Genomic DNA, 26,843 nt, shown 5'->3' on the forward strand with positions numbered 1-26,843 from the left:
AGTCTCTAAGTGCCTTCCCTGAGGGCCTGGGGGCTTTAGAAGTATTCTGCTGTGGTGGATTGGGACTTGAAGGAATAAGTCAGAAGATAACATCTTTGACAGGGCAAACTTGGTTGGTGTATACAACCCACACTACAGCGTGGTCAGCCTGAACTTGCACTTAGGTCCCAGTCTACCGCGATCATTGAACTAACAGTGTCAATTTGCGCTTCTTGGTGCAATTCCTGCTTAAACATTTAAAAATGCTTATCTCTGTGTTTCCCCTTATTACATTTTTGTCATTTTGGTTGCATTTTATTTATTAAATTGTGCTCTACTTTTCTAATCTAATTTGAGATTTTTATTGTTTTGCATGTATTACTGTTTTGTTGCTGCATAAATGTTTTATGCATTGCCCTGAGTTATGCCTGTCTGCTCTGTGCTATAGCTACTAGGGAGCTCAAATTAATTTAGTGACTTTGAGGGTTCACCCTGACATGGATTGTGATTATTCCTTGAGGTGGGTAGTCGCACACCCAAATAATAATTCAGTTTCTTGCACCACTGCAATGAGAGAATCGCTTGTTATGGGGCAGTTTTCCTTTACTGACAGCTATAAACCCTACCACCATAAGGAAACTGTTGGATCATGGTTCTGTGTAGCCAAGGGTGCATGTGCTCTGCCTTGTTGAATTAAAACAAAAAGTTATGGGGGTATGCTGAATAAATTTTAGCCTCTGGTAATTACTTGGGCCGTCTTCTAGTCTATTATATTTTTGTTCACTATGCCACTTTAGACCAGGACCAACCATATGCAAATCAGACTTTGTTCTCCTCCAATAGCAAAGGTCAGGCCCAAACACAAGTGTTAGGTTTAGTTTAGATGAGCATCAACACAAATGAGGGGAGAGGGCCATTATTGTTTAAACTCCAATACCCCAGGCCCCCAGATGCAAACTAATGTTCCCACAAAAGGGGTATATATAGTACACAACCAAAACACAATCAAGGAAAATTTCCCAATTTGGAAAAACTGCCCTCACTCACATACAAAGGTATGTGACCTGCTTCATCATAGGGCCTGCTACAAACGCCCTGGTGTGGCCACAACCAGGGCGGAGCATTAGGGAGAGGGGAAAAAATAATAAATTCCACACTACAGGACGTACAACCAAATAAATCAATACATACAACGAGTAACACACATAAGTTGTAGAACGTGCAGTGAACACCTTGTGACTTAACTGATAGTGTGACAAAGGAGTGCAGTAAGGAAGTGATTAAAACTGATTAAGGGTACCAATAGAAAGAATTACTTTATTTAGACACAGTTTGATACCCCTATCCAAATCTTCTGATCGTTCAGTGGAGATTAGACCCCCTAGATTCTCCCTAATGCTCCGCCCTGGTTGTGGCTACACCAGGGCGTTTGTAGCAGGCCCTATGATGAAGCATGTCACATACCTTGGTATGTGAGTGAGGGCAGTTTTTCCAAATTGGGAAATTTTCCTTGATTGTGTTTTGGTTGTGTACTCTATATACCCCTTTTGTGGGAACATTAGTTTAGATGATCCCAAATCTGCACCAAAACTGTACCAAGTACATTTCAACATTCATGTGAATACCTCTTAAGTTTACTACTACTACGCCGGTGTTCACTAATTTTACATAGATTTTTTTCTCAACCACTCTTTCAGCACTCCACTGTTTTTTGTGGTTACTCTGTTTCCAACAGCCACACCTTTTCTAGTAGTCATGAATCCTGTGGGCAATACCTGTATAAATTGCACAAGTGGCTAAGATGTTTTTGAATGTTTGTACGCATAACTGTGACTTTTGGAATCATGACTAGATTGGGGCCAGGAGAATTCCTAATTTTCTGGTTGGAAGGGGAGTAAGTGACACTTATCATTGCGAATCACTCTCCAGGCCAATTAAGGTGCTTCAATTCCATGGTCAGCGTCGCTCCATTGACAAGTCCTTAGCTGCTTTGACTATGGTTAACCCATGACTTTGGAACCTTTACTCTCACCTGAGGATTTAAGTCCTGAGCTGCACAGAGTCCTGGAGCATGCCATTGTGTCCTTGCCTTTGGGTGGGGCTCACATAATTGTTTGCAGAGACTCGTGGTGCTTGGAAAATAATCATATAATCACCATTATTAACCCAAAATCATCAAATGACCAGAAAATTACTTTTTATGGTGATCCTAAGGTCACAGTTTCCTATCTGTATGTCTGATAAACAGGGGAGTATATTGATGGATTACATATATGCAGACAATCTTAGATACATAATTAGTAGACTACAGAGTGATCAACTGGGTACTTTACTTGAAGTGTTTGCCACGCTACATTAATTCAAGGTTATACTTTTGTTCATGTTGAATTTATTTGTAGATGTGCAGATTACAGCATAGACCTTAGGCATGAGAATGACCATTTCCCTGAAATAGTTACCATTTACGGTGGTCTTAGCAAACTGATTGAACAATACTATTCTGACACTGCCTTATTTAGTGACTAAAGTTTAGCCACCTTTTGCATAAAATACCCGAGCATTGTTAAGGATAAACAACTGCAAAGTACATTTGTACTTTTAGCACCAGTTTGTCCCAGCTGTTAGACATTTTGTCCAAATTGTAGCTGATGGCCCAGATAAAAGTCCCTGGCATACAAGGCTACAGCAAGAGATCACAGCCAGGGTAGGCTGATGACATTAATATTTAGAAGAAGCACATCAGCTCTACATATTGAATAGATAAGAAAAAAGTGATTACTTAATAGTGACATTGAACAAAAGAAACAAAATATAAACCACAAGTGATATGATGCCATGTGTTTTTCTTCCCAGATACATATTACAAATGTGTGGTTGCTGATAGCTACGGAACCTAAGACTGATTTATGTGGGACAACCAACCAATGTTATATCCCCATGAGAGTGTTTCACATATATCTTTCAGCTATGTGGCTCAACCATAACACTATTTAAAATGTCTACCTACAGATGGCCAGCACTTTGGCATCTTCAATCATGTCACGGCTAACACAGTTATAGACCTTATAGTTTAGACTAAATTCTCCACTGCCTTTGAACCATACAGCTTAACTAACAACATACTAAAAGTCAATCCATTCTGGCTGGCTCTTGCCTTGACTTCAGTATTAAATGTCTTAGCAGTGGAAAGGAGTCTACCTCTGGTCCTTATTGTAAACAAAGCAGACCATTAAAACTTTGTGGGTATTAGGAACCTTGCAAAGCTTTGACCTATGCCATTTTTTCCAAAATCCTGTTTGAAAATGTAAACAGGGTTGTCATCAAAAAGATTATACTCCCTTCTGCATAACTAGCTTTTGGGTCACAATGCCCACCACACACAATATGCATAGCAAGTACGGCACTGATGCACTTTGCAGCACCACTTCATTTTGTGGACTTTTTTCTAAAGCCTTTGACCATATTAGTGAAGTGCAGTTTTGGAGCATGTTAATCTTATTTGACTTCCAAAACGTTTTGTTACCATTTTTGGCCAAACACCAACTCAGATGTTTTACCATGGTGCCTGCTTGCATTATTATTATTATTATTATTATTATTGCAGTCTTATATAGCGCATAGTTACCCTGGAGCATCCCAGCGCTTTTCAGAACAGAGGTAATAATCACGAGCATTCAGGGTCAGCAGTTAACAAAAAGATGTGTTTTCAAATGCTTGCGAAAACGAAGGAGACAAGTCTCAGCGCGCAAGCTTAAGGGGAGTGAATTCCAGTACAGCAATATTCACAGAGAATCTTCTTCCCCCTGCGCGGGCCTTTTAAACTTTAGGGGTCTTAAGAAGGTGTTTTTGGTCCGAACGCAAGGCTCTGCTGGCCTTGTAAGGTGTGACTAAACTTTGCAGAACAGGAGGACCTATACCCTGCAAAATTTTGTGCGAGAGACAGAGGGATTTAAATTTCACCCTTTCACGCACCGGTAACCAGTGCAGTGCCCTCAGTGCAGGTTTGGCCGACCGTGACATGGGGATGTTTTTAAGTAATCGTGCTGCAGCATTTTGAATTTGTTGTAATTTATTCAAAGTTGCCTCCGGGGCACCCAGATAAATAGCATTGCTATACTCCATTCTAGATATGATCTGTCCCTGAATCAAAAGCTTCCGAGATAGCGAAGGAAGAAGAGGCAGAACTTTATGCACAGACCGGAGAAGGCCAAAACAAACACCCGCCATTTTAGTAGCCTGGGTCCTGAAGGAGAGATCTTGCATTGCTGTGTTTAAGACATTGGAGAGCCAGACTCTCACCTCATAGGTCTTAAACATTTATTAAATGCTTTGGGTTTTACACTAATGAGAATCCCTTAGAAATAACATTTGGTAAGACGGTGGATCTTAGCATACTGGTGACTGTAGAATCATTGTAGCGTTTGCAATACAAGTACCTTTGATATCTTTTTGATCACCATCTGAAATGAGAATTCCTTTCATAGCTAAAATAAATCCTGACCAAATTATGCATTGGTTTGCATAGTTTTTGTGTTATATTTGTTTGTCACTCCATGCACCTCTTAATACCACGCAAAGGTCATCCATATTCTTACAAGTGGAGGAGCAGTTTAACTCCCCAACTTCCCATTTCTGAGTGATACAAATTTGAGACCTTTAGCAATCTACACTAGCGGTTCTTAACCTTTTTTCCAGGGACTCCTGGGGGTCCGCCCCTCCTACTAAGGGGGCCTGCGACGGCTTACAACAACAACAAAAAAGAGCAGATTAATAAAGTGTACATAAATAAAAAAGCAACATTGAAAATTTTAAAACGTTCTGTAAATGTAAATTAATTTGAAAATGAATGCCAAAAATTCAGGTGGTATCCTCAGATTAATTCGTGAAGACAGTGCAAGTGCCTCAAACAGAATGTCGTACCAAGAGCTGGTGGCCGCAAATTGAATTAAAAAACCTTCCAATTAAAATTTAAACATTGTTATCTTTGTTTGTGAATTAAATTAAATAGTTCATCATTTGTGTATTTGTTTAATGAGTGCTTATTTTCGTATTCCAATGTATTGTTCTGTGCTTCAAATAATCAAAATTACTTAGGCTAGGGTCCCTGGATTCCAATAATGACTTAGTGGGTGTCCCCGATTCCAGTAATGATTAAGTGGGGGTCCATAGAAGTCATTTGATGAAGAAACACTGATCTAACAATTAGGTTTGATCAATCAGGCCGTCAACAAATCAAAATCTTGGTAATGGTTTTCCGCTACCTGCAGAGAGTCGAGGAGTAATTTAGTCACCATTCTAATGCTAGGCAATAAGACCTCTATTAGGGAGTCAAGAGAAGCATAAAGGGAGGCTATTAAGTTTGCTAAGTCAATGTGGGAACAATCAATTTTGGGAGATCTTTTAGAGGTCTAATTTAAGAACGACTCAAAAACATTCTGGCAGATAGTGAGCCAAAGACTGGGTTAAACAACTTGAGTCTGTTATTTAGCCCAGCAAATGGGAAGAACCCTTCAAATCACGGCACCACAGTCCCGTCCAGTTGCCCAACGGTTCGCCACCTTTTTTTGATAGACACACAGCAGTTTTCCTTTTCAAGAGCCCGCCACTTAGTTTATCCCTTGAGGAAACTTTGACTGTAATTTGCTCCCAAAGGCAGGGGAAGGCCCCGGGGTTAGATAAAACTCCTTCCAATATGTTTCGCTCAAACCTTACTTTCTGGGTGGCATATATTAAAATCATCTTTAACGCAATGGCTGCAGGTGCACCAATGCCATCTACATGGTAAAGTGCAGAAATTGTGCCAATCCACAAAAAAGGGTGTCGTAATCTCTTGAACTACTACTGTCCTATTAGCCTAGTAGACAACTGGCAACATATTTCTGGAAGCAAGTCTTTGGGCAGCTAACATCTTGGATTGAGGATAATAATGTAATTTCTCCTCTCCAAGCTGGATTTAGGTCATAAACTGGATCCACCAACCAGGCCTTTAGGCTCCTTATGGCCATATGGAAGACGTAGACATTGGAGGCAGTACACTTTTTGTTTTATCGATTTACGAGCGGTGTTCAATCTGGACCTAAAAGGAAAATTGTGGGAAGTCCTGCTTAAACCTCCTGACCCGTTTGTTGAATATAATAATACGATTGCATGAGGGGAGCTAAGTTAGTATTAAGTGGGGAACAAATGAGTCACCAAGTCTGCCTTTTGGCTCCTACCCTTTTTTTTGCTTGTAAACAAATGTATAGATTATTTGCTAAATTGTGTTAATGATCTCTATCCTTGGCATGCAAAAAGGTGACACATAAGTTTTTTGCTAATGACACCTTGGTGCTCTCCAAAACATACATGGGCCTCCAGACACATATGGCTAGGATTTAAAAAGAAATTTTACACCTATGGGCTAGAGATAAATGCTCTAAAGACTAAATTCATGGTTCACTCTTATAAAGAAGAGATTGGACGGTAATATTGCGCTAGGTGGTGTTCTGCTTGGGAGAGTATTAGAATACGACACCAGATCATCAAATAATGAGACTTGGGGGCCCCAAATCCTAAAGATTCATTTACTAATCAATCATAGAGTAAATGCCATTGTGAGGTTGGCCAAAAGAGCCCCATCTTACCTGATCTCCCCATGTGATTCAGATCTATAACTCCCAGGTCAAGAGCACTGCTTTGTACTGTGCTGAGTTGTGGGGTTACCACAACTGCACACTTCTGGGCGTGTTTGAAAATAACTTTAGAAGGACTGTTGCTTGTCCGGGGCACTGGACTCCACCTCTGTCACTCAGACTGGACCTCGCCATTTAGCCTATTACTGAAGAGGTGAGACTGTTACCTCTCATATATTGGCTTCGGGTATGGTGCACAGAGGGTTTAAACCCATACAGAGAAGCCCTAAGTGAGATCATAGCCCTAAAGGTTTCAAATGCAATCCCCTTGCTGGTGTATATTAAACAAAGCTCTAACAGTTTGGGGATAGATGGTCTATGGAGTGCCTCCTTACATTCACAGCAATGCTAAAGGCGCTGTCAAGCGGACGTGGTGGGATAACCTCATTACACTCAGTGAGTCCTCCGATTCTACAGGTAGCGGGGCCAAAGTCTTTTATGCATAAACATATATTTGAATTTGAGTATTTCCTGGATTAAATTAACCTGCCTTGGGCATGTTCCCTTTACCTGCATTTCTGTAAAGGTGTTTTCCATTGGCCACTTATACATCACTATGGGCCTTGTCAACTGACAATTTAAACCTTTGTCCGGTTTGTTGTTCTATGGATGAATCAGGGGAGCATTTTTTATTCTTCTGCAGGACATATTCTAGATTGAAGTCTAGGTGTAGTGTACCAATGTGGCGTGCTATGGGGCTGACCGATCACATTAACTAACTGAGAATATGTAAAAGTGACACAAGGTCGGTTGTGGTGTTTGCAGTGACGTCTATTATGTCTGCATGGTCAACACATCAGAAGATCAGAGGCCCTGCTTAGATCTTAGTGTCTGTATTGGCAAAGGTAGCTTTTATTATTTTTAATCACCTGCAGGTTTGGACTAAAAGTTACTACTAGAAGGACATTGTTTTGAAAATTAATACTATTTTATTGCTACAGTTTTTAGCTTGACGCTATATGTTGATAGTTTTATCAGTTCTTTTTTATTTTTTAAATTGAATTGTATTCTATCTAATGTTTTAATCCTTGTATTTCTTGATTAATTTTTAAATTCGAACTGACAAATGTGGAATTTGGATCAAATTAGTTGTGTGGTTAGTGTTGCCAGCTCATTGAGATTTGTAATGGGGCTGTCAAACAGTATTTGCCCTGTACATTGGTTTCTGGATTTGGTTCGAATACTTAGCCTTCCTCCATTGAAAGGGTTTATAAAGATTTAGACCCCTTTTAAATGAGCTGGTTGATTTGTTTAGGGTGTATCGTCTAATCCTCAGGTTCCACGTCATGCTTTTAAATGTGTGTTCTAGTCTTCAGTGATCAAGAAGTCTAGTGAGGCTGATTTTGTTATGCGACTTGCCATGTTCTTTACAGCTGGAACTCAAGTCTTCTTTTATGTGAGACGCTGAAGTGTCTGCAGCTAATACACAAAACATGTTTACCCGAGATGGTCTGGTGCGGCTTCTGTCGGATATTGTCACATGGAGGAATGTTTAACATGGTGAAAGAGTGTCCAGTCTCTGTGTGTCAGACTTTCTATCTTTGGACCAGATGCCTTTTTCTTGTCGAGGGCAACAGTATTTCAGGACTGGGCATCATGATTGCTTGAGTTCTGTTGAAGGAGCTGGTAATCCTAAAATCACCTTCACATTTTTAATAAATTCAAACAACATTCTTGCGTGTATGATTCTTGTGTGGGAATTATTGTATTTAATATAAAGTCTTTATATGATTGTTAATACCTCAAATAGTTCGATTACTATGCTGGTACGATTATTATTATTAGCAAGTTATTGCCATGCTGATATGCTTCTACTGTTTTAATTAGAAAAAACACGTTTAATTCTGCATAAAAATTAGTTTATATAAGACTAGATGTCATGAAAAATCGTAATTCACATAACTATGTATGAATTGGAAAGGCACGACTGTGTGAACAAGAACGTTTATGTATATTTATTTTTTCCTAGGTATTGATTTTAAGGTAAAAACCGTCACAATAGATGACACCACAATGAAACTTCAAATTTGGTAAGTAGGTCTACAAAGATTTGGTTTACTTCATGGACATATTTTCACTTTCTATAATTGTGTCATTTGCTTTCTTGTACCTCTTGGAATCCATTTTTCATATCACTAAATGAGCTGTATAAATCAAATGATTGGAAGTTGTAACTATCACGGTCTGTAAAATACTGTCCGTTACAAGTCAAATCTTTGAAGCACCATCAACTGGCTAACCCCAGGCTGCTGAGGTGCAACTGGCAATACATTAATTACTTACAGCAATCGTCACTAATGGAAGAAATGCAGACACATTATGTTGGTTATTGGCCCCAAAATCAGACCAGCTTTGAGCTTAATTTACAAGACAGACCAGCTACTGCAATATTACATTTTTATTATCTATAACTATGGAACATGAGAGGCAAGCTGTTTCTCCTTGTTCACTGTTCCTGTTTCTGCCCTGTAACTCACCTGCGGGATTGTTTACCATTAGCAAAAAGATTAATTCCTGATGGTATTTGTTTAGCTATAGGGAATAGACGCAATAAATTATGTGGTTCAGCCGCTAGTATTTTTGACTGCAGGTAATTATTATCAAATGCAGAGTTTACCATCAACAATAATACTATACTGTCAACAGTAACTAGTCATTGCAATTTCACTTAAGTTATTGTATGAGGTATTTCTATTGGGGTTGGTCAGCGGGAGCTTGCCGCAACGCCAACAGGCTGCGTGAGCCAGACAGCACTAACAGTAGGAGGTGGTGGATGAGTCGCTCCCTGGCCGGCCCGTACACTAGCAGTAAAGACCAGCTCTTCTCTGGACGGAGATTCATTGAACACGCCGATTTAAGCACAAACACTCCAGCGACGAGAGTCAGCCCCCGAGCTGTCACTTGAGGAGAGGGAAAACTGCTGTAGCAGGTAATTGGTGAGGCATTGCTCAGACACACCAACCAGTGCTCGTGTCTTGCCCGGACATTTCGTCGGTCGGTTAGAAGGAGCCAGTCACAACACTAACAGGCAACGCGAGCCGTATGGGGCTGGAGGCAAGCAGTGGTGGATGCGGTGCTCCCCAGCTATACACTGACCTCCTCTTGGGTAGAATCGGATGGAGGGAGCCAAAACGTACCGTTGGACCATTGAAACTGTAATGATGGCCACCAAAGGTCCCAAGACTGCCATCAGACCAAATTGCACAAATATACGGTCTCGATGGAGGCTCCAGGACAGAGTGAGACAGCAGCCTCCCCACCAATGGTAGCAGACTCTCTCTTAGAGAACACACTCACACTTCGAGATGTAATAGCGGCCATCCAGGGAGTACGTTCATCTCTAGAACACAAAATAGACACTATGAACATAGCGCTCACACTTGTCAGAACAGGTCTGCGCAATTTCGGGGACGGAGTTAAAGAAATGGAAACGACCACAGGGAAGAAGACACTACCTCTCTCAAGGCACAAGTCAAGGAACTGAAGATCGTTGCGGAAGATCTCGAGGCCCTCTCGGAGGACACGGAGGGACACTCAAGATGACACAATATCCGTATACTTGGGGTCCCAGAGAGAGCGGAGGATACAGCAACTGATCTCTTCCTAGAAGACCTGATAGTTAAATCCTTACAGCCCCGTAGACTGTCCAAATTCATCTCGGTGGAGAGGGCACACAGGGTGCCAGGGGCTTGTCCCAGACCGGGGGCCCCCCACGCCCTATCATGGCACGAATCTACAACTTTGGAGACCGAGATGTAATTTTACAGACGGCGAGGAGCGCCCCTCCACTTAAGTATGATAATGCCACTGTCGCATTCTTTCCCGAGTTTACCTTCAAGGTACAAAAGATGAGATGTTCTTTTTTTGGAGGTCAAGGAAGCCTTGAGGGAAAAAGGCATTAAATACTCCATGCTTTTTCCAGCCTGCCTGAGAGTGGTATCTGAAAATAAAACACAGTTCTTCGCCTCGCACGAAGAGGCTTGGGAGTGGCTTGAGGGCTAACATTAGGCACAGGCGAGATGGGTCACACTACAGAGAAGAAAAGAGGAGCGATCAGCATAGTACAAACGGTCGTGGTGGCGGGGAAGGCTCTCCTCGCCCCGAAATTACCTGACTGGTGACTCTGCAGGTGAAAGGCCCTACTGACTGCTGAACACAACTTTCTTTGGCTTGATTGGCTGAACAGGGGAGAGGCTACGGCTGTTTCCACTCTGCAAAGTTATTTGTGTTGTTATTAAGGGATGAAAGGCGCTCTGCATAGTTGGGATTGTGGGCTGTTTTGGGCCTGCGTTGCAGGGAAGGGGGATAATGCTGGGGACTTGTTATTGGTTCTGTTTTTCGTGCACTGAACTGCTAACACTGAGATTTGTATTACTCGCGATGCACAGCCACATGAGACGTATTGGGGAAAATGATAAAACCTGCCCAGACATCTACACGAGACACCCATGCTGGACACAAAAGATAAAGCCTAATTGCGTATATTATATAAGTGCGCTGGGGATGCCCAGACGTGGGTCCCAGGCACTCCACACCACTGGAATCAAGCTAGTCGGGCTGAAGAGAGGTGTTACCTCGAAACCGGTCCGGTCCTCGGATGCTTGATTCCGTTCTGGGAAGGACATGGCTTTTGTAGTTCGGACTGGACTGTTCCCATGGGGCAACAGGGTCAGAGCTGATTTGCATATCGCCATTGTCTAACCCAGGGTGGTGTGGAGTGCAAAAAAACGATGGATTTGGGCCCAGATCTTTTGACTGGGGGAGTGTGTGACATTGATCCACATTCAGTCCATCACTTGTTGTTTTTGCAATTGCCGCCCTAAGTGCGCTGGGGATGCCCAGACGTGGGTCCCAGGCACTCCACACCACTGGAATCAAGCTAGCCGGGCTGAAGAGAGGTGTTACCTCGAAACCGGTCCGGTCCTCGGATGCTTGATTCCGTTCTGGGAAGGACATGGCTTTTGTAGTTCGGACTGGACTGTTCCCATGGGGCAACAGGGTCAGAGCTGATTTGCATATCGCCATTGTCTAACCCAGGGTGGTGTGGAGTGCAAAAAAACGATGGATTTGGGCCCAGATCTTTTGACTGGGGGAGTGTGTGACATTGATCCACATTCAGTCCATCACTTGTTGTTTTTGCAATTGCCGCCCTAAGTGCGCTGGGGATGCCCAGACGTGGGTCCCAGGCACTCCACACCACTGGAATCAAGCTAGCCGGGCTGAAGAGAGGTGTTACCTCGAAACCGGTCCGGTCCTCGGATGCTTGATTCCGTTCTGGGAAGGACATGGCTTTTGTAGTTCGGACTGGACTGTTCCCATGGGGCAACAGGGTCAGAGCTGATTTGCATATCGCCATTGTCTAACCCAGGGTGGTGTGGAGTGCAAAAAAACGATGGATTTGGGCCCAGATCTTTTGACTGGGGGAGTGTGTGACATTGATCCACATTCAGTCCATCACTTGTTGTTTTTGTAATTGCGTATATTGTCATGGAACGTCAATGGGTTGGGTGACTGTTGGACAGGCCGCATGTTCGAGCTGTCCCCCCTCCCCGCAATGGGACCAGGACCCTGGCTCTCCCTGCATCCCCAGCCAGAGTCCACAAACGACCACCCGAAGTACCCTGCAATCCCTCCACTACAAGACACCAGCTCCGGACCCAGCTGGCCCGGGTCACCATCTACCCCACGACATCGACCCGGCCGCCATCTTGGGGCACTGCAGCACGAGGCCGCGTGGCCTCAACTCGACCCTAACCCCGGGCCCGGCCGGCCCCGACATCGAGGCCCCACCATCCTCCCAGGAGGCAGAGTGACCACTTGGCGAGTCAATGGGAGAAGGAATCGTCAACGGCTCTCCTCCGCCAGGTGTCGATCACCCCAGGCCGCCTGGGCGCTGGCTCCACCCCCCTGCTGGGTGTCTGGACTCCCTCATCCCGGACCTCCCGGCCCCCAGGCGCGAGGGTCCGGACATCAAAGGGGACCAGACCTATAACTGGGGCAGGGCCAGACCAGGAAGGCAGTTGTATCCTGGAGTCGAGAGACCCGAGAAGAACTCATCCGTGACTTGGCCTGCTGGCGCTGCCGCGGCCCTCTGCCTCGTGAAACCATCGTCTTGGCCTGCTGGCGCTGCCGCGGCCCTCTGCCTCGTGAAACCATCGTCTTGGCCTGCTGGCGCTGCCGCGGCCCTCTGCCTCGTGAAACCATCGTCTTGGCCTGCTGGCGCTGCCGCGGCCCTCTGCCTCGTGAAACCATCGTCTTGGCCTGCTGGCGCTGCCGCGGCCCTCTGCCTCGTGAAACCATCGACTTGGCCTGCTGGCGCTGCCGCGGCCCTCTGCTTTATGAGACTATCACCTTGGCCTGCTGGCGCTGCCGCGGCCCGATCCACAGACCCTCCAGCTCGAGGATTGTGAGCTCGCCTTTTACCACTACCTGTACCGATCCGGTACCAAGACTGTCCCGCTACCCCCTTTCCCTACAGAGACTAGAAGTGAGAGGACCCCCGGGTCCAAGTTATCCTGTATCGCTGATATCCTTGCCTTAAGAACCTTATATAAAGCCTTGAACTCGACTGGGTGTGGTGCCTGTTTGTGGGGAGGGAGGGTACTTGTCTGTACGATCGCCGGAGACGGTCCCCCTCGGGGATCTCTCCCTCGGTATCCGGCCGACCCTCAGGGTCCCCGTCTAACATTGGTGGCCAGCGACGGGATCCGAACCTACGCATAATCGTACAGAAAGTCACTCGCCCCACCACACACAACAACCATGTCAATAGAGAGCGGAACAACGGAAAAATTTCAGATGGAAAAATTGGAAGACTACAACCACCGGGAACTGAAGCAATATTGCATAGAACTTGGACTTCCAACCACAGGTCTTAGCACAAAGGAAGACTTCAAACGAGCCCTAGAAGCTTGGGCAGAAACGGGTACGGCCGTACCCCGAACACAAACAACCGAAACGAGCCCCGCACCAACTAAAGAAAGAGCGGATCTCTCCCTGGAAGAGATCCGAGAAAGAGAAAAAACCAGACTCCACGAATTAGAACTTGCCCGACTTCGCTTGGATGGGGAACTCAAGCTGGCAGAACAAAAAATAACCCTGGAACACTTACGGCTCAGGGAAGAGCGGGAAGACAAGCAAAGACAGAGGGAGCTAGAGGAAAAGAGACTAGAGTACGAACATGAGCGCAATCTCAAAGCACTGGAGATTCAGAAACAGAATAAAGACCTCGGGCTCCCCGAACGACCGACCCCGTCTGCCTCGACCGAGCCCAAGGTTCACATCCCCAAAGATGTCATCCGGGAATACCACAAGAACGATGATATCCAGCAGTGGTTTAAAGCCTATGAGGTGGCAATGACCTCCCACCGGATTCCCCGAAGCGATTGGGGAGCCGGATTATGGGGGAGGTTTGTCAACGAAGGGCGGGACGCCCTGCTGCAACTCCCGGACCAGCTAATGACCTCCTACGACCACATGAAGGCCGCCCTCCTCACTCGATACGGGCTCACACCTGAGATGTACCGCCAACGGTTCTGCGACTGCAAACGGATTCCGGGTACAACTTGGGTGGAGTACGTGAACTTTTTTAGCCGAGCCTTCGAGGGGTGGATCAGGGGCAACAAAGTAACCACCTACGAACAACTCTTTGACCTTATCGTATGGGAACACCTGTCGAACAACTGCTTCGTGGAGCTCCGGCAACACCTCCTGGACAGCAAGCTAACCGACCCTCGACAACTCGCCGCCGAAGCCGACCGGTGGGAAAGCACCCGAGTTGGCCGGAGCGCACCCAGCGAAGTATCCAGATCGTATCGCCCCCGAGGGGGAGGAGGAAGTCAGGGTCGGGGGAGAGACCCCGGCCCCTTGTCACCCCCCAGAAACCCCTCGACCCCGGTTGGCCGGGGAAGCCCTGCCGTCCGGGCCGGTTTCCGGGCCAACATTACGTGCCACAGGTGCCAGCGACCCGGCCACTACGCCAGTGATCCCAACTGCCCAAAGAATCCGAACACGACTCCCCGCCAAGTTGCAGCGGCGGCCCTAGGGGAAGAAATAATCCCGGAAGACCAAGAGGAGTACGAGACCGATCCCTCGGAATGGGCACCCGCCGCCATGGCACTGGTCTGCTTAGGGGAGAGAGACATGATTCCGCGGGCCCCCCTTCCCGCCAACACACAGAAGTACGGTCAATGGGTTAACATCAATGGTCGCCGGGCGGAAGCCCTCCGCGACACCGGGGCCAGTGTAACGGCGGTCCGACGCCACCTCGTCACTCCAGACCAAATCTTGCCGAACATTCTTTGCCCTGTTCGATCAGCCGACAACTCCGAAAGCCTATGCCACATGGCCTGCGTCCCCTTCGAGTGGGGAGGAGTAACAGGGATGTTAAAAGTAACTGTCCGCGATGATGCCCCCGTGGACTGCCTCCTAGGAAACGACCTTGAAAGCTCTCCCTGGGCAGCTGTCGAACGGAGGGAGCACCTGGGGATGCTTGGCCTCCCCGAATGGGTCTGCGTCACGACCCGGTCCATGACCGCCCGCGCGGTCCCCAGCCCAGAAGAGCCCGAGTGGCCAGAACCTCCCCCCGCGCTCATCCCAGAGGAGGCCGCCCCAGAAGCCATTCCCTTGACCCAAACCGAAGAAGGACCCGACCAGCTTCGGGACGTCCCTGACCTGGCACAATGGCGGCAGGAGGGAGGCCCCACGCAGGAACAATTCCGGGCCGAGCAAAAAACCTGTCCTTCTCTCGAAGGACTCCGGCAGCAAGCCCTGGCCCAGAGCACCGGGGATACCTCGGGGGCCCACTGGATCTACTGGGACCAAGACCTGCTCTACAGCGAGCAGAAAATTGCAGAACTAGGGGCCAGTCGGGTGCTGGTGGTGCCCCTTCGCTTCCGAGACTTCCTCCTGAACTTAGCCCACGATGTCCCCCTTGCCGGACACCTGGGGCAGGATAAAACCTACGACCGCCTGGTGACCCATTTTTTCTGGCCCCACATGCGGAAGGATGTCACCAACCACTGCAAGGCCTGCCCCACCTGCCAGGCCAGCGGAAAAAGTGGCCGAAAAATCAAAGCACCATTACAACCCTTTCCTGTCGTCACCACCCCGTTTGAACGAGTGGGAATAGACATTGTGGGGCCCCTCGACCCTCGAACAGCCCAAGGACACCGGTTCATCCTGGTCCTTGTAGACCACGCCACCCGCTATCCCGAGGCCATCCCTCTTCGGACTGTGACGGCCCCCGTGGTGGGCCGGGCCCTGATGGGGATCTTCTCCCGGGTGGGGTTCCCCCGGGAGGTCGTCAGTGACAGGGGCACGAACTTTATCTCCAGATATATGAAGTCCCTCTGGCAGCAATGCGGGGTCACCTACAAATTCACGACCCCCTATCACCCGCAAGGAAACGGACTGGTCGAGAGATTCAACCGCACCCTCAAGGGGATGATTATGGGTCTAGAAGAACCCCTTCGACGCCAGTGGGACGTACTGCTTCCATGCCTCCTGTTTGCCTATCGGGAGGTCCCGCAGAAGTCCCTCGGCTTCAGCCCCTTTGAACTACTGTACGGGCACCCCGTCCGGGGCCCCCTCAGCCTAGTCAAGGAAGGTTGGGAGCAGCCTCCCCAGAAAACTCCCCCGGACATCTACCGGTATCTCCTGGCTCTCCGCAACCAGACCCGGCGGTTCCGAGACACCGCCAAAGCCAACCTCGAGGCCAGTCAGGAGGACATGAAGAGGTGGTACGATCAGCACACGTCCTCCATTGAGTTCGAACCTGGACAACAGGTCTGGGTGATGTCCCCGGTTGAGCCCTGTGCCCTCCAAGACAGATGGTCCGGGCCCTTCAAGGTAATCGAACGCAAGGGGCCCGTCACCTATTTAATCGACATGGAGACTGCCCGGAACCCCCTACGGGTCCTCCATGCCAACAGGCTCAAACCCCATTTTGTGCGATCCGAACTCAGCCTCCTGATGGCTACCGATACTGGGACAGAAGAAGACTCCGAACCCCTTCCGGACTTACTGAGGGCCCTCGAGCAGGATGGCTCAGTGGAAGGGGTCCAGCTCTCCGAGGCCCTGTCCCCGGAGCAACGCCAAGACTGCCAAACGCTCCTGAGGCAGTTCGCCTCCCTGTTCTCCCTCACCCCCGGAGTCACCCCCTGGTGCCTCCACGATGTGGACACCGGGGACAGCCCTCCTATTCGACACCGAGCATACCGCGTACCAGACCGGGTACGAGCCTGCATCCAGACCGAGGTGTCCAAGATGCTGACCCTAGGAGTGATCGAACCCTCAGACAGTCCCTGGGCGAGCCCGGTCGTCCTGGTTCCCAAGGCAGCTGCCCCGGGCGTTGCCCCTGAGCTCCGGTTCTGCGTGGACTATCGAGGGCTGAATGCAGTTACCCGGACCGACGCTCATCCCATCCCCCGGGCAGACGAGCTAATTGACCGGATGGGGGCCGCCCGCTACCTGAGCATCTTCGACCTAACAGCGGGTTACTGGCAGATCGGCCTCACCCCTAGGGCCCAAGAACGATCCGCCTTCTCTACCCCAGACGGGCACTACCACTTTAAAGTCATGCCCTTCGGCATGAAAAACGCCCCGGCAACGTTCCAACGGCTGGTAAACCAGGTACTGGCGGGCCTGGAAGACTTCAGCGCCGCCTACCTGGACGACATTGCTGTGTACAGCCACCAGTGGACCGACCACCTCCGCCACCTGCGGGAGGTTCTACACGCCCTCCAGCAAGCCGGGCTCACCATCAAGGCCAGCAAGTGCCAAGTTGGCCAAGGGTCCGTGACCTACCTGGGACACCAAGTGGGAAGCGGGCTGGTGGCCCCTCTCCAACTCAAGATTGCTGCCATCCAGGCCTGGCAACCCCCTACGAGCCAAACGGAGGTCCGGGCCTTCCTGGGGCTCACCGGATACTACCGGCGGTTCGTGAAGGACTATGGCAGCATCGTGGGGCCCCTCACAGAGCTCACCTCCAAAAAGAGCCCCAAAACCGTCAACTGGACCCCGGACTGCCAATCAGCCTTCGAGAAGCTAAAGACCGCCATGTGCACGGCCCCCGTGCTCCAAGCTCCCGACTACAGCCGGGAATTCATTGTGCAGACGGACGCCTCCGATCATGGTGTGGGGGCCGTCCTCTCCCAACTCAACACCGAAGGGGTCGACCATCCGGTGGTCTTCATCAGCAGACGCCTCTTGCCCCGAGAACAGCGCTGGAGCACCATTGAGAGGGAGGCCTTCGCCGTAGTCTGGGCACTCAAGAAGCTCCGGCCATACCTCTTCGGCACCCACTTCCGGGTGCAAACAGACCACCGACCCCTGCAATGGCTGATGCAAATGCGGGGGGAGAACCCGAAGCTGTTGCGCTGGTCCATCTCCCTGCAGGGGATGGACTTCACGGTGGAACATCGTCCAGGCCAGGACCACGCCAACGCCGACGGCCTGTCACGCTTTTTCCGCCTCAGCGAGGAGAGTCCCCAGGAAGATGGCTGACTCTCCCCGCCTTCAGCTGGACAGGCCGCATGTTGGACAGGCCGCATGTTCGAGCTGTCCCCCCTCCCCGCAATGGGACCAGGACCCTGGCTCTCCCTGCATCCCCAGCCAGAGTCCACAAACGACCACCCGAAGTACCCTGCAATCCCTCCACTACAAGACAACAGCTCCGGACCCAGCTGGCCCGGGTCACCATCTACCCCACGACATCGACCCGGCCGCCATCTTGGGGCACTGCAGCACGAGGCCGCGTGGCCTCAACTCGACCCTAACCCCGGGCCCGGCCGGCCCCGACATCGAGGCCCCACCATCCTCCCAGGAGGCAGAGTGACCACTTGGCGAGTCAATGGGAGAAGGAATCGTCAACGGCTCTCCTCCGCCAGGTGTCGATCACCCCAGGCCGCCTGGGCGCTGGCTCCACCCCCCTGCTGGGTGTCTGGACTCCCTCATCCCGGACCTCACGGCCCCCAGGCGCGAGGGTCCGGACATCAAAGGGGACCAGACCTATAACTGGGGCAGGGCCAGACCAGGAAGGCAGTTGTATCCTGGAGTCGAGAGACCCGAGAAGAACTCATCCGTGACTTGGCCTGCTGGCGCTGCCGCGGCCCTCTGCCTCGTGAAACCATCGTCTTGGCCTGCTGGCGCTGCCGCGGCCCTCTGCCTCGTGAAACCATCGTCTTGGCCTGCTGGCGCTGCCGCGGCCCTCTGCCTCGTGAAACCATCGTCTTGGCCTGCTGGCGCTGCCGCGGCCCTCTGCCTCGTGAAACCATCGTCTTGGCCTGCTGGCGCTGCCGCGGCCCTCTGCCTCGTGAAACCATCGACTTGGCCTGCTGGCGCTGCCGCGGCCCTCTGCTTTATGAGACTATCACCTTGGCCTGCTGGCGCTGCCGCGGCCCGATCCACAGACCCTCCAGCTCGAGGATTGTGAGCTCGCCTTTTACCACTACCTGTACCGATCCGGTACCAAGACTGTCCCGCTACCCCCTTTCCCTACAGAGACTAGAAGTGAGAGGACCCCCGGGTCCAAGTTATCCTGTATCGCTGATATCCTTGCCTTAAGAACCTTATATAAAGCCTTGAACTCGACTGGGTGTGGTGCCTGTTTGTGGGGAGGGAGGGTACTTGTCTGTACGATCGCCGGAGACGGTCCCCCTCGGGGATCTCTCCCTCGGTATCCGGCCGACCCTCAGGGTCCCCGTCTAACAGTGACAAAATACAGCAAGGAACTGTACTCCAATACATAAAACGTAATTCGCCTAGTGTTGTCTTCCTCCAAGAGACACACATGACTGACAACAAGAGCAAAGCACTAGATAGATGGGGATACAAAATGTTGGCTCACACCAGCTACTCATCTGGCTCCAGTGGGGTGGGAATACTAGTTAAAAAGACTCTGGTTCTCCAAACTCACACCACTCACTTCGACACACAAGGACAATATGTGGTTATCTCTGAGACATAGGGGGGAACACCCATCAACCCTATCAGCATATATTGCCCACCGAAACTCCCAAACCACACTCTGAAGGAGCTAAGTGAAATATTGCTGGTCCTCCCCGAGGGTATGCTCTGTATGGGGGGCGACCTGAACCTTGCCCTCAATGATGCCATGGACCTCTGGCCCGCTCTGCACAGTTTAGGGGGACGGTCACATTTAAAGACTTTCTAAATTGACATATGGCGAGCCCATCACCCTGGGGAGCAGCAATACACATTTCACTCTGGACCACATGGCTCCCTTTCCAGAATTGATCACCTCCTGTCGCTGTCCCAGGAATTGCCACAATACTGCACCATTAGACATCTACCAAGACATATCAAGAAATATCTCAGATCATGCACCCAAATGGGCGGTCTATGGGGGGGCAAAATTGCATCTCCGCCAACGTATGAAGCTAAACACACACTTGCCCAAACCTCCCCATCCGTAAAGCAATAGAAATAGCTACCGAGCAGTATTTTACCAAGAATGGAGCCTCAGTAAATTTAACCGTGATGCTGTGGGAGACATAAAAACCGGTCATCAGAGGTCAAGTAATATCCCTAGAGGTTGGGCACAAAAGAGATAAAAGGGCGCAAATAGAAGCTATTGAAAAAGACATAAGCTCACTTGGGACCCAATTTAAAAACACAAATATCCCTGACGCTCCCCACAGACTAACCCTCAAGCAGATGGAATATTGTGAGCTCACTAGGCGGGAGGCCACTGGGGCACAAACCACGATGAGCCAAGGCTGGAAGGCTCATCGCCTGTCTAGATAGGAGAGAAAGGGCAAACAACTGGGTACACAAACTACATTCCAAGGAGGGTGAAGCCATAACTAACAAGCTAGAGATAGTAGAAGAGTTTGCTACATATTACAAACAGCTGTACTCCCCGTCCAGGGATGTGACCCGTGTAGAGTAACAAGAGTTTCTAAAAGACATCCCACTGCCGACTCTCACAACGGCAGACAAGCCCCTTCTTGAGGAAGACCTAACCCAAGAGGAAGTAATACAGACAATTCACAGACTAAAACGGGCAAAGCTTTAGGGCCCAACGGCTTACCAGTGGAACTCTGCAACAAAACTAGCTCCGTATTTTCTGGGGATGTGGGACAAAAGTAGGGATCGGGTTATCCTCCAGAGGGACCAACGCACTGCCACAATTTTAGTCATCCATAAAGCTGGAAAACCACCAGAAGATTGTTCCTCATATAGGCCCATATCGCTCCTTAATGTTGAAACTACAGTACTGGCAAAACTTCTAGCCTCCCGTCTCTTAAAAGTAATCACAGGATTGGTTCACCCTGATCAATCCGGATTCATGCCAGGGAGAAGCACTGCACTTAATCTTAGAGTCCATGGTGTACTACGTAGAGCGCAATTTATACAGGAAGATGCAGTAATCCTGCCCCTGGACGCCAGTATGGCGTTTGAAACCATAGAATGGCCGTATCTCTTTGCAGTGCTGCTAAAACTGGGGTTTGGACCGCAGTTCCTCAGCTGGGTGCGCTCCTCTACACCACCGAGCCACTCGCCCAAGTAGCAGTCAATGGAGAAACCTCCAATACTTTCACATTGCGGCCTGGCACCCGTCAGGGGTGTCCACTTTCACCCCTCCTATTTGCCATGGTCCTGGAGCCCCTCACATTAGGGATACGAGTGGATCCCATATTGCGAGGACTCCACTGGGCCCCTCCGTGGGAGGACAGGATATCGCTTTATGCAGATGATATATACTGCTCTATTTGGCGGACCCCAGACTCTACTTGGCCCGAGTCACTAATATAATAAAGAACTTTGGAAAAATCTCTGGATACACAATTAATTGGGGGAAATCACTACTGTTTATACTACACGGACACCTGCCCATGCTCTCCAGAGGCTGTAACATACGAATCACTACGGATGGCTTGTTATACTTAGGAATCTTTGCCACGCAGACCCCCGCCCTATTTCATACCAAAAATCTAACCCCACCACTTGAACGGATGAAGGCAGATATCCAACACTGGAGTGCTCTACCACTATCTATTCTCAGGAAGGCAGCTCTTTTTAAAATGATGACTCTACCACATTTCCTAAATGCCCTCCACAACGCACCATATCCAGTCCTAGCTAAATACTTTGGGGCAATAAATTATCCACTACTGACTCTCCTATGGGGTGGGGTTCAGCACGCATTGCTCTTAAAGTTAACACAGGGTGGTATGATGGTGGGATTGAATTACCTGACATACAGAGGTATTACTGGGCCTCACACTTAACCATTTCCAACTAGTGGGTCTACCTACCGGACAACGAGCCTTCAATCCATATGAACCGTTGGGCAATGCGTCCCGGCGGGTACCCAAGAGCCCCATATGCGACATCTCCGAAGGCGCAGCAACTGAATCCCACGAGCATCACAATAAAAATTTGGCATGCATTTGGGCTGGAACAACAAGCTGATGCAATCCACCCCGCTATGGGAATCGAAAGGCCTTGAGAAACTAGGTAGATGCCCTGGATTCTACAAATGGGACCTAATAGGCCTACGAAAAATTGGTGACTTACGGATACGTGGCACAACACTCCCTTTCTCGGACCTACATATGGAATACAGTTTGGCACAATCAGAATTTTAAGGCACACACTACAATAGGCAATAGGCAATTCCCAAGGGTGATGAACTTCAAGAGTACTCCCATCTTGAAGACTGTTTGCTTAATGGGTACATGACTCGCAAAGCAACCTCACTTACGTAAAGAAAACTAACAAATAATCTGCCCGGCACACTCTTACAATTATGAGACGAATGGGCAACAGACATAGATGACTTAGATGAGGATAAATGGTCGGAGGCGCTAGGCTCACCCAGAGAGATAGCCATTAAGGCCAGATTCAGGATGATCCAACTCAAAATTTTGCACAGGATCTATTACACCTGCACTACACTCTTGAAAATGGGCAGAGCACACACTGAGAACTGTTGCCGTTTGTGCCATCAAAGGAGCACCTTCTTCCATATTCTGTGGGAATGCCCTGTCACAGAATCCTACTGGAGGGCTGTGGGTAACAAAAATTAATGAAACATGGGAAGCATCAATAACCCCAATGCCAAAATGGTGCCTCCTGAACATATGGGAGGAAGTAACCATCACAACAAATGGCAAAATATAGATGAAGCTGGGCCTGATTTTCGCGAAACGTAACATAGCTCACAATTGGGGAGTGGCAACGCCCCCACGCCTCAAAGACAGGGAAAGGGACATGGACGCATATATGGTGGCAGGAAAGATGGTTTACACAAATAGCGGATGCCCCGGGAAATGGGTGAGAGTGTGGGGTAAATAGAACGACGTTCGGGGAGGGTTGTGTACACTGCCACAGCCCCCTAGAAGAGTGGTAGGAGACTAGCGGGAGATACAGAAGGAGGGGAAAGTCTCACAAATCAATAATGCTGTGTCATTCAATCAAATTGTCACCTAATTTAACTAAATTGTGTTGTCATTCGGTGTAGTAATGCTTTGTTTTACTGTATATCCACTTTCTTTTTCCTTTCCTTCCCTTGGACCCTTTTCTATTCTCAATAAAAAGATTCATGAAAAAAATAAGGAGTTTGAAGCCTGTGTTCAGGCCTGTCAGAAACTTGTGTGAGGCCTGGGTCTCACCTCTTGCAGGGCCCCTGTGGGGCGCCTCTGTTGGATGAGGGCGTTTTTAAAAAGGACTAAAATGTACTTGGACGTATTTCGAGGCAGTACCAGTTTATGCTGCCATCTAGTGGTGGTTTGATACCTACCTCATCATGAGCATATCACAACGGCAGGCTTATCCTGCTTTTGTTATATATAAATGAATTAATTAGTGGCAGCGGGGCCCTACAAAGAGCAGGTGTGGAGCAAACAGCTCCTGCTGCTTCCTCATGTAACAACCCTTTGTGTGTCCCTTCTCATTCATCACAGGATCGCATGTCTGACACCATAGGCAAGTTGTGGTTCTTTTAGAGACTAAAGATAGACTTGCCCCTTGCAGTGTCAAACACTATATAAAGTGGTCCATCAGTGAGTGATGGGTTTGGGATGCTAGAATAGTGACTTAGACTTCACCCCACACCAGGCCGGCAATTAATTCTGGCCGTCCACTATTGGGCAAAGTATGCAGCCACACATGACCAGGGCTTCTGACCGTGACAAAAACGTGCACAGGCACAATAGGTTGAATTAAATGTACTGAAATATTAGAAGTGGCATCCAGATAAGTAAGGTGGATTACATCATGTGAGGGAGACTTTGCCTACTTTTAGAACTGTGTCCTTTAGGTGTCTCGACGAATAGAAAGTAGGATTGGTTCTGCACTGGACTAGCCCAATGAGAAACTTTGCACCCATATTACATGGTTAAATAGTCATACGTAGAAACGCAACTTTAATAGTAATTTAGGAGCGGAGTATGCAGGAACCAGAAGGAATGGGCGAATTATTTTTAAATGAATAGCATCTCAAATACCAGGCAGATGGATCAAACCACTGCTATAGGGAATCTCACACTCCACCAACAAGAACATGACAACAGTTATAAAAATGACAAATATTATTGTATGGCTTTTTGTTTGACACTCCATGTACCACTCTTGCCACTACCAATTAATATATTTGAAGTTGGATATGTTTTATCTGAGATCTGATCTGATCCCTAATCCCCAAATAAAGCAAACAATCTAATAGCAGAACCTGTTGGTTGAAGGCGTGTCGCATTTGTTTGGAACTCCAAGTTCTTAAAGACATCTGTTTGAATGCGATTGTTCTAATTACATTTGTTTGAAATATGATTTGCCACAGAGTTATGCCACAGGCTCAAATTAATTTTTCCCTAAAGCAGTCAGAAACTTAAAATTAAAAGCATATGTACCCTGTGATGGCTCTCCTATGGCAGAGGAGCGTAGCCCCACTGCTTTTAAGCAGTGCCAAGTAGAAACATAAAATGATAATAACTTTGTGTTATTATCATTTTAGACTTCGTGTCCTGCTGGTTTGCGAGTGGCTGGGGCTGCTCTGCTCTCGGAGCAGGGGAGGAGTGATTTGCCCACTTCTAAGTGCGCAATGACTGTTTGGTCGTCCCTCTTGGGCCACCCAAACCAGTCATATGCACTTTCCCCATCCTCCATGCAGGCTGCATTACAGCTTGCATGGAGAACATGCCCACCACTCCAGCCCCTGGCTGAGCGTCATGTCATGGTGCTCAGACCAATCACAACGCTGCATTTCAGCATTGTGATTGCCTTAGGGGATGGAGCCTGGCTGCTTGCTTCCTGTTCCTGGAGTCAGAGGCAGGAGAGCAGGAGCAGGCCCAGAGACACAGGATGGAAGCGAAGGAACAAGAAAGACCGCAACGTGCAGTTAAAGCTTATTGCAGAGCAGCTCACAGGGTAAAGCTGCATAAAAGTGAAAGCGTAGTACATAATAGTGGCTCAAAGGACAAAATTGTGGAAATTAAATGTTTTGAAAAGAAATGTCGTGGAAGATGCGGGAAAGCCTAGAGAACCCGTGAAATACATACACTCTGATAGAGTGCTTTTTAAAAAAAAGGGAAAATGTTCCTGAAAATCAGACACTTTTGAAAGAATAAAAGGAGCCAGTCAGAGAGATGGTAAACCTGCTGTGCTCCACATATGGGGCAAGGACCAGTTGGATGGGCTAAAACAAATAAAACCATCCAATAGGAAGCAAAAAAATAAGAGTGAGGAAAAAAAGCCTATGGGAAGCGTTGGTTTCTTGGTCCGGTATAGGCATGTCCCCAGTAAGTCTTTAGCAACTAGACCGCAGTGCTGTCAGGCAGGCTTCAACCTAAAACGGTAGACAGGGCAGTGAGAGTCATGTAGTTTTAGTCTGCGTCCTTCCCCCAGCTGTAATTAAGAGGCTGATACTTGGCAAATGGCGAGACTATGGTCAACAATGGGATTTCAACACGGTTAAGAGGGTAAATCATGTCACGTTCACTGCACAAGGAACTATGGTAAATAGATACCCGTGTGAACTGCATTTACTAGTAAATGTACCTTTTTTTTATTTAGACGTATTAAATGCAATTTTAAATAAAGTACTGGTTTTATGATTACAGGGACACTGCAGGACAAGAACGATTTCACACGCTAAGTGTAAGCTATTTTCGTGGAGCACAAGGATTTGTTCTAGTCTATGACATCACAAACCCGGATTCTTTTAAAAATATATCAACTTGGATGAAGGATATCCGTCAGGTAAGGCTTTCACGATGAACTGGGCAAACGTGTCACCTTATTAATACCATTTTAACACCTGTACACAGTAATCAGCAACTGAAAAGTGAACAGTTAAACTGTGTCAGGGGCCTGACATAGCACGACCTCACATGTCGCAATTTATTTAGTCACTTTTGGTCTATTTGAACAAGAAATAATTTGTAGAAATCTGCTTAATATGCAGGAAAAGGTGGATTCTGTGGAAGTGTGGTAAACCCATAATTTTGTCGGAAATGCCACAACTGCATATTCACGTAATTCCACTGACTCTAAATGCAGGCATGCATGAGACATTGTTAAAAAGTTTAATATCGTGTTTGTGCAAATAATCTAAAATGTTATTTTGTTTATTTAAATATGTTGTCGCCAATTCACAAAAGCATTTATGAGTACGGGAAGAGTTACTGCAGCAATTATTTTTTAACATACTCTTTCATCCTTTTCTGAATCAGCCCCAAAATGTCACACACCCTGTTATTAAAAGTGCAATGAGAGAATTGCCTTTTAATTTGTACTAATTACATTCGAATGTAGACTGAATGTTTCCATTTTATTCCCATTGTTGATATTTGGTGTCAATTCACAAAAGGCATGTAAGAGTACCTAAAAGAATACTACAAGAATTCAAACATACATGTTCCAAAATGCATTAGGGAATAGGTCCTGTTGTACTTGTCTACATGAGAATTTTAACTAGTGAGCTTGTCATGTTCCAAAATGCAAGAAGTTCGGTACACCAATGTGTTTAGAAAATATATCGAATTCTCAGAAAGAATAAAACGCATTGCTGTATTTAGGTAAACCTATGAAATAACACACTTTGATAGCAACAGAGATGTTTGCCTGTAGAACCAATTCATTCAACCCCTTTAGGAAACCTCCGAATACATTACTCTTATTATTCACTGGTTAGCCATTAACCTCATCGATGCTCAGGTCTGACCGTTG

At 47.9% G+C, this 26,843-nt stretch overlaps 1 protein-coding gene across 1 annotated transcript in view; it reads left to right on the forward strand.

The window, feature by feature from the left end:
* Positions 1 to 26,843, forward strand: part of LOC144828830 (ras-related protein Rab-10-like) — a 116,284-nt gene that overhangs the window by 14,088 nt on the left and 75,353 nt on the right. Inside the window, exons 2-3 of the mRNA XM_078687357.1 lie at positions 8,620 to 8,680; positions 25,736 to 25,874. Coding sequence (XP_078543483.1) covers positions 8,620 to 8,680; positions 25,736 to 25,874 — 200 coding nt within the window. The remainder of the gene's footprint in view (positions 1 to 8,619; positions 8,681 to 25,735; positions 25,875 to 26,843) is intronic.

This window comes from Lissotriton helveticus, chromosome 4_1, assembly GCF_964261635.1.
Source record: "Lissotriton helveticus chromosome 4_1, aLisHel1.1, whole genome shotgun sequence".
Lineage (NCBI taxonomy): Eukaryota > Metazoa > Chordata > Amphibia > Caudata > Salamandridae > Lissotriton > Lissotriton helveticus.